Source organism: Cricetulus griseus, unplaced genomic scaffold (genome assembly GCF_003668045.3).
Source record: "Cricetulus griseus strain 17A/GY unplaced genomic scaffold, alternate assembly CriGri-PICRH-1.0 unplaced_scaffold_566, whole genome shotgun sequence".
In the NCBI taxonomy this organism is placed as follows: Eukaryota; Metazoa; Chordata; class Mammalia; order Rodentia; family Cricetidae; genus Cricetulus; species Cricetulus griseus.
The window spans coordinates 1767-13761 of NW_023277326.1; the positions used below are offsets into that span (position 1 = coordinate 1767).

At 37.4% G+C, this 11995-nt stretch overlaps 1 protein-coding gene across 1 annotated transcript; it reads right to left on the minus strand.

Moving 5' to 3' along the window:
• Positions 1-10853: 10853 nt before the first annotated feature.
• On the minus strand, positions 10854-11768 carry LOC113838122 (zinc finger and SCAN domain-containing protein 4-like). The gene is made up of 2 exons (XM_027433889.1): positions 11654-11768; positions 10854-11566 (listed from the first exon to the last, which is right to left on the minus strand). The coding sequence occupies exons 1-2, from the start codon at positions 11766-11768 to the stop codon at positions 10854-10856; spliced, it is 828 nt and encodes a 275-aa protein (XP_027289690.1).
• Positions 11769-11995: the final 227 nt, after the last annotated feature.

Below are 11995 nucleotides of genomic sequence, written 5' to 3' on the forward strand. Positions count from 1 at the left end.
CTGTACTCCACAAAATTGGAAAATTTAAAGGAAATGTACAATTTTCTGGATAGATATCACTTAGAAAAATTAAACCACGAACAGATAAGCAAATTAAAGAGACCTATAAGCTCTAAGGAAATAGAAGCATTCATCAAAATCCCCCCTCCAAAAAAAAGCCCAGGGCCTCATGGCTTCAGTGCAGAATTCTACTAGAAATGCAAAGAATAGCTAATACCAATACTCCTCAAATTGTTCCACACAATAGAAGCAGAAGGCTCATTGCCAAACTCTTTTTATGAGACTACAATTACCTTGCTACTCAAGCCGCATAAAAACACAACTAAAAATGGAACTACAGACCAATATTGCTCATATACATTGATGCAAAAATACTCAATAAAATACCAGCAAACACAATCCAAGAACATATCAGAAAATCATCCAGCATGATCAAGTAGGCTTCATCTCTGAGATGCAATGATGGTTCAACATTCAAAAATCTGTCAATGTAATCCACCATATAAACAACTGAAGATGAAAAACCGCATTATTATCTCACTAGAGGCTGCAAAAGCCTTTGACAAAATCCAACACTTCTTCATGATAAAGGTCCTAGAGACATCAGAATAACAGTAACATCCTGAACTTAATAAAAACAATATACAGAAAGCCAACAGCCAATATCAAAATTAATGGAAAGAAACTCAAAACTATTCCTCTAAAATCTAGAATAAGACAAAGCTGTCCACTCTCTCCATAGCTCTTCAATATTGTCCTTGCATTTCTAGCTAGAGAAATAAGACAACCCACTATATACGGATGATAAATGTGCTGAGAAAGAAATCAGAGAAACATCACCCTTTATAATTGCCACAAACACTATAAAATATCTTGGGGTAATGCTAACCAAAAAAAGTGAAAGAATTTTGAGTCTTTAAAGAAAGAAATGAAAGAAGATACCAGAAAATGGAAGGATCTCCCATATTCTTGGATAGGTAGGATCAACATAGTAAAAATAGCAATCTTGCCAACAGCAATCTATAGATTCAATGCAATCCCTATCAAAATCCCAGCACAATTCTTCAGAGAACTTGAGAGAACATTTTCCAACTTTATATGGAAAAACAAAAGACCCAGGATAATCAAAACAACCCTATACAATAAAAGGCATCACCATCCCTGACTTCAAGCTCTATTATAGAACTATAGTCTTGAAAATAGGTTGGTATTCGCACAATAATTGACAGACAAACCAATGGAATTGGATTGAAATCCCTGATATTAACCTGCGCACATATGAACATGTCATTTTTGACAAAGAATATAAAGCTACACAATGGAATAAAGAAATAATCTTCAACAAATGGTACTGGTATAACTGGATGTTGGCATGTAGAAGACTGAAGATAGATCCATGTCTATTGCCATGCACAAAACTCAAGTCCAAATGGATGAAAGACCTCAACATAAACCCAGCCACGTTGAACTTATTAGAAGAGAAATTAGGAAATACCATTGAACAAATTGGTACAGGAGACCACTTCCAGAACATAACACCAGTATCACAGACATTGAGATCACCAGTTAATAAATGAGACCTTCTGAGTCTGAGATGCTTGTGTAAGACAAAGGACATAGTCAGCAAGACCAAATGACAGCCCATGGATTGGGAAAAGATGTTCCCCAAACACACATCTGACAGAGGGCTGATCTCCAAAATTTACAAAGAACTCAAGAAGCTAGTCTCCAAAACAACAAATAATTCAATTAAAAAGTCGGGCATAGAACTAAATAGACAATTATCAATAGCAGAATCTAAACTGGCTAAAAGACGTATAAGAAAGTAATGGCTAACTTCCTTAGCCATAAGGGAAATGCAAATCCAGATAACTCTAAGATACCATCTTACACCTGTGAGAATGGCTAAAATCAAAAACACCAATGACAGTTTATGCTGGAGAGGATGTGGAGAAAGGGGAACATTCCTTCACTGCTGTTGGTGGTGCCAACTGGTACAGCCACATTGGAAATATGTAGGCCATTCTGCAGGAAACTGGGAATCAGTCTACCAAAGACCCAGCAATTCCACTCTTAGGCATATACCCCAAAGAAGCACATTCATACAACATGGACATCTGTTCAAAGATGTTCATAGCAGTATTAATTGTAAGATTCAGAACCTGGAAACAAACTAGATCCCCCTCAACTGAGAATGGGTAAAGAAAATGTGGTACATTTACACAATGGAGTACTACTCAGCAGAAAAAAACAAAACAATGGAATCTTGAAGTTCACAGGCAAATGGAGGGTACTAAAAGTAACCATTCTGACCAAGATTACTCTGTCACAAAAAGAAAAACACAGTATGTACTCACTCATATGTGGATTGTAGACACAGAGTAAAGGATTACCAGCCTACAATCCACACTGCCAGGGAATCTAGTAAACAAGGAGGAACCTAAGAGAGACATACATGATCCCCTGGAGAAGGCGAAAGGGGCAAGATTTCCCTAGCAACTTGGAAACATGGGGGAGGGGAGAGAGAACTAGCAGAATGAGAAGAGGAGGGCTGAGGAAGACATGATGGGGCAGGGAGGTTGAGTTGGGGAAAAACAAAAGAGCAATATAAGAGATACTATAATAGAGAGAGACATTATAAAGAGAAATCAGGCTCGAGGGAAATATCTGGAGAGCTACAAGATGAAACCAACTTCAATCTAAGCAACAGAGGAGAGACTACCTTAAATGCCCTCCCCTGATAATGAGATTGATGACTAATTCTTATGCCATCTTATACCATTTATCCAGCAGCTGGTGGAAGGAGAAGCAGACACCCTCAGCTAAACCTGACCTGAACTGAAATCCAATTGCAGAGAAGGAGGAATGATGAGAAAAGGCATCCACACCAGGCTGGTGAAACCCACAACAAGCTTACCAGACCAAGGTAGAGCTCTTGGTCCCCAGACTGATAGCTAGGAAAGCAGCATTTGACTGATCAAGACCCCCTGAATGTGGTCGTCAGTGAGGAGACCTTAGAAATCAATGGGACCTGCTTGTAGTGGATCAATACTTATCCCTAGCATAGGAAATGGACTTTGGGAGCCCATAACACATGGAGGGATAACCATGAGCCTAGACACAAGGGGGTTGGACTAGGCCCTATCCCAAAGAATAAGGCAGACCTTGAAAATAAATGGACAATTTTCAGTATAGATATCACTTACCAGATTAAATCAACAAAAGATAAGCAATGTAAGTATACCTATAACGCCTAATGCATTAGAAACAATAATCAAAATCTCTAAACCAAAAAATATCATTTGAGGGCCACATGTTTTCTATGCAGAATTCTACAAGAAATGCAAAGAAGAGCTAAGCAGAGGAGTTATCACCACCCCTTTTTTAAAAAGCTACAAGTAACTTGGAACTCAAACCACACAAAGACACAACTATGAAGAGAACTTCAGACATACCTCACTCATGGAAATGGACAGAAAAATATTCAATAAAATATGCAAAAATCCAATCCAGGGACACATTAAAAATCATCTACCATGATCAAATACTCTTCATTCCAGAGATGCAGGGATGATTCAACATACAATTATCCATCAAGGTAATCCATCATATAAACAAACTAAAAAAGAAAAAACACATGGTCATCTCACTAGATGCTGAAAAATCCTTCAACAAAATCCAACTCCCCTGTATGATAAAGGTCTTGGAGGGAACAGGGATAACAGGAACATATGAAATCAGGATGAAGGCAATATACGGCAAGCCAACAGCCAACATCAAACAAAATGAAGAGAAACTCAAAATGATTCCTCTAAAATTAGGAACAAGGCAAAATTGTCAAGTCTTTCCACATGTCTTCAATGTTGTACTTGAAGTTCTTGCTAGAGTAATAAGACAACCAAAGATCAATTGGTAACAAATTGGAAAAGAAGAGGTCAAACTTTCAGTATTTTCAGATGATATGATAGTTTATATAAGTCACATGGAAAATTCTACCAGGGAATTCAAATATCTGATAAACACCTTCAGAAAAGTGGCAGGATAAAAGATGAAATCAATAAAAAATCAGCAGCTCTAATATATATATATATATATTGTCCATAGCCATACGACCCTGAGGCAACTGATCTCCTCTGATCTCAGAACTTGACACATATAGATGATAAATAGACTGAGAGAGAAATCAGAGAAGCGTCACACTTTACAATAGCCACAAACAAATAAAATATGTAGGGTAAGTCTAACCAGTCAAGTCAAAGACATGCATGACAAGAACTTTGAGACTTATGAAAAAGAAATTTAAAAATACACCAGAAAATGGAAAGAACTCCAATGCTCATGGATAGCTAGGATCGACATAGTAAATATGGCAATCATACAAAAAGCTATCTATAGATTCAATGAAATCCCCATCAAAATACTTTAACAAATCTTCACACACATTGAAAGAACAGCATTCAAATATATATGGCAAAAAACAGGATAGCAAAAACAATCCTGTACAATAAAGGAACTCCTGAAGTCATCACTAACCATGTCGTCAACCTCTACTATAGAGCTATAGTAATTACAACACTTGGTTTTGGCACTAGAAAAGATAGGTTGACCAATGTAGTCTAATTGAAAATACTTGTTATTAATCCATACACCTACACACAACTGATTTTTGACAAAGAAGCTAAATTTATACAATGGAAAAAACTTTGACAGATAGCATAACTGGATGGTTACATGGAGTAGATTGCAGATAGGTCCACATTTATCACCATGCAGAATGCACAGGTCCAAATGGACAAAAGACTTAATATAAATCCCTTTACACTTAACCTCTTAGAAAAGAAGGTGGGAATTGAAGGAATGATAGGGAAGACCACTTCCTTAATATAATACCAGTAGCACACACTCTGAGATCAACAAGTAACAACTGGGGGACATATTGAGACTGAGAAATTTCTGTACGGCAAAGGACACAGTGAGGCAACAAATAACTCAGCAGTCCAGAGAATTGGAAAAGATCTCCAACAACCCAACATTTGGAAAAAGGCTGATTTACAAAATAAACAACAAAAGCAAAAAGGTAGTCACCAAAACACCAAAGATAGATATTAAAAAGTGGAGTACAGAACTAAATAGAGAATTCTCAGAAGTGGAATCTAAAATGGCCTAAAGGTACTCAAGAATTTCTCAGCATCCTTAGCCATCAGGAAAATGCAAATCAAAACAACTCTGAAATATCATCTTGCACCTGTCAGAATGGCTAAAATTAAAAATGCTAGGGAAACTTATGCTGGAGAGGATGTAAGGTGAGGGGAATGTTCATGTTTTGCTGCGGGGAGTGCACCCTTGTACAGCCACTTTGGAAATCAGTATGGTATTTAATCAGAAATTTGGGAATTGATATAGTTCAAGACACAGCAATAAATATATTTCATATTGACTGATGAATAAAATTTTTATTTTGGACAGTGGATAGGCAGAATTTATCTATGAGGGAATTCCAAAAAAACAGGTAGGGAGAATTAAGACAAAGTAAAGAAATGACATGTAGCCACCAGGTAGTTAGGACTCAGAACATTACCTATGTAAGTCATATCTACAGATTAATAAAAATGGGATAATTTATAACAACCCTAGCAAATAAGAAGCCTAAGCCCATGACCAAAAATATAAAGATACTAAGCCACTTATTTCTAAGTGATGGTAGGGACACATATGATGGAAAGAAAACTTTCTAGAAGAACCAATACCAGACAAAGAAACATGTCTTCACAGTGCAGACAATACCCAAACTTGAAATCATGTGACAACAAAAAAAATTGCTTACATCATTTTCTTTTATTGCTCCCCAAACACAGAGGGTATTGTCCTTGCAATTACTTACCACAAACAACCCAAAGATGATGCCAGAATACTGAAAAGATTGAATGGGGAGATATAAAATTTGTACTCCACTGTATACTTCAACCCAATTGAAATACATTCATACTACTTGAAAGTACTATAGCTACACAAGGAGAGGACAGTCATCAATTGTCCATGTTATGGACCATGTAACCACATATTTAGACTGGCCTAGAAGATAGGTACCAAGTGGCAGGGATGTGTTGGCGATAACTAATGAGTATTTGACTGTCATACTGCCTCCTCCATTGTTTAAACCCATATCTGACATTATTATTAGAGCCAAGAAACTGACACCAAAATGGCCATTGGCTCTAGATAAAAATTTATTATTATTATTCCATTTAAGGAATATAGTGCTGATTCAATACTATATTGTTATACCCACAGATTTGTGCCTCATTCGTCCTTCACTAGAGAAGCTTAATATTGAGATTAAGGAGAACTAAGCCCTATCTGGGATTATTTATCTTAACCCTCCCATCAGGGTGCAGGCACCTATGATTAAATGGAATAATTTGGCTCAGAGAGAATATAAAGGAAATAAATATTAAAAGATTCTAGTGAAACAGAAATTTTCAAACAGTATAGGACCAACCAACACACAATTATCAAGTCTGTGAGAGCAAGGCCAAAACCCACAACCAAAATCTTAGCTTGGTCATTGAAAGTAATTCCTGTCATAAATCTTTGACAAGGACATAAGTATGGTTCCTAGATTTCAGTAGTAGGAAAACCCAATTTTCAGCTTTTTAACTTCTTCTATTTTTATGAATTTTCTGATAATTTTTAATACAAAAAAATGGGCTGGGGAATCATGACATTGCATTAGAGTAATAAATCGATGGTACACAAGAAGGTAAAACATATAAATAACCTGAACCAGATATATTGTAAAAAGGTCCAAAACTATGGAAGGACACTAAACAAAAGTAATCCATTCATCACTGATACACATCAGAAAAATCTGGCATATGTTGCAACACAAAATAAAACCACACATACACTGCCAAATTGTAATAGGCATACTAAAATTCATGCAATCACTATTCTGATGAAATGAAGGAAAACCATGTAAAATCTTTAGTGTGCTGGATCCTAGTATGCAATTCTAAAAGAAATACTGGGCCTCCACTTCTAGCAAGGAGCAGGGCGAATCCCACTGCAGTTGTTGTTTGTTTCTTGTTTTGTATTCCACACATGAACCATTGATTCCTTTCAACTTACCCTGTCCCAGGCCTTCTGCTTCATCTATATTCACCATCCAGGGTTCTTTGTTTTCTTCAAGGCAGGTGACCAGCTCTGGTTTTGATTCTGAAAGGCCTATGAATTAGAAGAGATGTGTGATAATTGCTTTACATAATGTGGAAACGAGTTGGGTTGTAACACAGTTGTGTACTCACTGAAGTTAAAGGAACATAGGGAGAGACTCATAAGCGAAGTGTTATAAGTACATATTTGACAGGTGTTGTTTTAAATTTTTATACCTTCAACTTCCCTTCCATTACACAATTACAAATATAAAACGGTTGGATTCAAACTGCATTCACAGATTATTGCTATAGAATGAATACAAAACAAAACAATACAAAATTTGATTGAGATAACTAATAGATAAATTAAAAGACCATTTAAAATGATTTAAGACAAATTGCAGTAAAGATTACATTCACCTATATTTGGGAATAATTGGCCACTGTGATTGATTCTTAGAAAACTATTCACAATACTAATAAAAGTTGATCGACATTCCTAGGCCTAAGCTGCAATCAGAAAATGATTGATTCTCACCTACAGAAACCAGGTTGCTATAATTCTCCAATATGACGTCTCTGTACAAAGCCTTCTGAGAAGTATGCAGGCATTCCCATTCCTCCTTGGAGAAATTGATGGCCACATCCTTGAAAGTCAACAGACTCTGAAAGCAAAATTGATTCCCCTTGTGATGATGGTTTGAGACCTTATAGGACCCAAAGGAAAGATTATTTAAAGAACTTGGTGTGTTATCAGTAATCAATCTGCAATTTTCAAATGTTATATATCAAAATGATTGATGTTGTGACTTTTTAACAGAGATCAATGTGACCAACATCTAAAATCCTCATGAAATCTGTGCCTTTTCTCAGTAATAAATAACATCTGAAGTTGTCCTCAGAAGGAATTGAGTATCAATATTCATCTCTAATATCAGAAATGTTATAAAGCTTTCAGAGCATGCATTGATATAGACAAGTCATACAAGAAAATAAGAAGCAAGGAAGAGTGGAAAACAAGATATAGCATAGAAGTGAGAGTGTTAATACAGAATTTCTTTCAAAAATATAATAAAACACAAAAACAGATTTCACACAATGAAGAAGTACAGTGAATGTTGAGCTTTTTAAATGAAGCATTTCTCAGTGGACTGTGAACCTGTTACATCCTTGTGCATACATTTACCTTAGAGCAAGCCATCTGTCAGTCCCCTTCTTTATGGATCCTTTCAAGAAGTTTATCTTAATGTTTTCCCTCCTGATACTATTCTGCGAGTAAGGCAAAAGCACCTTCATTCCATGCTACCACACTCAGAGACTGGTAAGCAGCTTAATAATGTCTTCAGTTCGTGACTTGTTCCACAACACAAATGAAAAACCATGAACGTTTACAGAGTGACAGTTACTTTTCCCTTTTCCTGTGTTCGGGGAATCTGTTATTCCTGCAGATGGTGGTTAACTCTTCAATGTAGGTTCTTGACTTCAGCACCTGCTTTACATTTTGCACAGGCATTTTAAATTGAGTCTGATAATTAATTAAAACAAAACTGACACCTGTATTTGAAATAGTGGGTGGAATCTGAGTTGTAGCTACAGCTGCAAGTATTTCTCATGCTGGGCACATAATATGATAGACCTCCTACAGCCATGGGGCAGTAGGAGACTGATGCCATATGTCAATATCTATTTCCACTATTCACAATTTTGCATTGTCTCTCAAGCTCATTTTGAACAGTAAATTTCATCTTTTCGATTCACTGTCAAATGGTTTGTGTACTCAAACCTAAAGATGATATCCCTGCATCTAATTTAATACTTGTTGTTAATGAAGACACTTCAATTCCAACCACCCAAGTTTTTTGTGTGGAAAATATGATTGTTTGCATGATCCATCTAAATATGAGTACCTTTTCTTACCAGTTCTCCTTGAGTTCATTTGTTCAAATATATACAATAGAACTCATATTATGTGATAATACATTGAGTTTCAAATGCATCCTATATTGACTATCTTGATTCTTTTAATGAATTGCATACTGTTAATTCACATTTCAATTTAATATAGAATATTTCATATTTCCTAAATTTTTTCTTGAATTTTTTCTAGGTTGGTAGATATTCAGAGATTATTGATTCCTGCCATGGATATGAGGTTACAGACATGCAAAATGCAAATAGGGAGAGTTAAAGGTTTCTCACCTCATTGTCATATTAGTTTGGACTAGATGGATAACAGTCTTTTTAAATAAATATGATTTAGATTAGAAATGACATTATTTTACATTTCAATCCCAGTTTCCTCTCCCTCCCATCCTCCCATCCTCCCCACAGAAGCCGCATCCCAACCCCCATCTACTCCCCAGAGAGGGTAAGGCCTTCCATGAAGAGTCATCACAATATATGAAGTCTTTTTGGGACAGGGCCTAGGCGCTCTCCCGGGTATCTCGGCGAAGAAAGTATCCCCCCATGGGAAATGGGCTCCGGATGTCTACTGGTGCATTAGGGATACATCCTGGTTCCAATGCCAGAGGCCGCATAGATTTCCCAATGCTCCTAGCTCACACCCATGTTTGGAGGGTCCTGGTTTCATCCTCTGTTGGTTGTCAGTTACCACATTCTCAGGTCATAGGTGTCTATGGGTTTTCCCAGTGTGGTTTTTATCCCTTTATTCGACTCTCCTCTGTCTCTGTAGCTGGATTCCAGGAATTTGGCTCAGTGCTTAGCTGTTTTTCTCTGCTTCTGCTACCATCAGCTACTGAATGAAGGTTCTAGGATGGGATTTAAGGCAGTCATCATTCTTAATATAGGGGAAAGACATTTAAGGTAGCCAATCCACTACTGCTTAGGTTCCTAGTGGGGTCATCGTTTTGGATTTTCCTTTAGCATAGACTTCATAAAGTGAGGCCAACATCCATACAGCTGCCACTCCTCGCTATGTTCTAGGTGTCATATGATCAGACCTATGAAGATTGCAGTGGGACAGCTATGGAACTGATGGGGTGGTTCCCCTGAATGACTTTGGTCAACTGAAGATTTTATACTATGGCAGAAATCTGTCTAATCCTATGTGGCACATTGGTGTTCTTTAAGCAGTAAGCACCTGGAGCAGGGAGGATGGCTGAGAGGGTAATTCCCTTAAATGCAAGCCTAGTACTTAGGTTTGAAACCACAGCATGATAGAAGTCACATGGAATGTCCAACCACTTTCATGGACACCTGTACAGAAAGAAATGGAGACCAGAGTATGTTTGGTATCTGTGGGGTCAGACAGATTGGGGTATAATGACAATTTTCAAATGTAAAACTCAAGAACTTAATACTAAATCCTGTGTTTTCCCTCATGATATGAATCTAAGGCAAAATACACAAAATTCAGATAATTACACACACACCCAACACACAAAAAAAGAGAGAATGCAAAATATACAAAAGAGGCATTGTTCTATTTTATTTAGTTAGTATAGGCCAGGCAAAAATTATAGGATACTTCTAGTGCTAGAAATATGTTAGGGAACTGACAAATGTCTCATCTTCTATGCTGAGAAATGACAATAAATATGACAACAGATGGAGAGATCCAGGAGTTACAAGCCACATTTTCAATGGCTTCCCGTTGTTTAGAGGCTATATGATTCTTCATGTGAAGATAGCACATCAATTCTGTAGCACAGCAAATCTCTGCTGAGGAAGGTCCATAGTTTAGTGTGATTTGTGGCAATGCCTCATATGCCGGTGATATGTGGACGACTGTCGGAAGTTACAGTTACATTTGGAGCAGGTGTAGGGCTTCTCTCCTGTATGGATTCTTTCATGAGCTAACAGATTAGTTTTATGGCTAAATGACCTTCCACATGTATTACAGGTGAAAGGTTTGAATGCCTGGTGTATCACCGAATGGACTTTCAGGTCTGATTGGTTAAAGAAGGACTTATGACACCTTTTACACAAAAAGGACCTCTCCTTCTTGTGTCTCCTCTTGTGGGCTAAAAGCTGCGAGGGATATCTGAAAGTTCTGAGACATTCCACACATTGGTGTGTCTTTGGCACTCTGCTGCTTCTCTCTTGGACACTCTCACCTGTGTGGTCTGTCTCACAATTCTGAGAGTCTCCAGTCTTCTCTGCTCTGGTGATAATCCCTGGTTGTGGTTGCTCCACAGGAACCACAACCTCTGGTTGATCCTTATCTTTGGGGACACTTACAGAAGAAGATCCACAAAGAGAAACTTGATGGTGCCTGGAACTTCTAAAATCCTGAGAGACTCCAACTGAATCACCTCTCTCCTCAGTCTCGGGACAATTATATTTTTCAATAATGACAAGTGAGTCCATCTCATTTCCAGGACTCCTATCGCTGGTATTTACTTTACTGAGATTAAGAGGATTGTTGTAGCCGTCTCCACTGTCTTCATGTCCTGTTGAAATAAGACATTCTATGAAAGAGTGCCCATGAAGTGGTTCCCACCCAACTTCCCTCCTCTGTACCACTTCTTGACACTTACCTTTTGGCAATAACTTGTTTAGTGGGCTCTGCAATGTCGTCTTTTTATTCTCCTGTGTTGATGTTGTTGAGGATTTCATTTCTTTTAGAAGATTGATGACCTCGTTTAACGACATGTGCCCAGGAAATAGTCCTTCCTCTCCTTGCATGGAGACATGAAACTGTGCACAAAGAAAGATGATCATAATCATTGAATCTGGAGATTAGAGAAAAGTAGCCCTCCCAATGATGGCATGGGATCACTGGAATTGGTGTTAGCTCATTTTTCTATGCCTCTTCTCTCTTATGGTGGTGATAACCTTACATGAGTTACTGATTTCTTAAAATAACTATTCTCACTGTA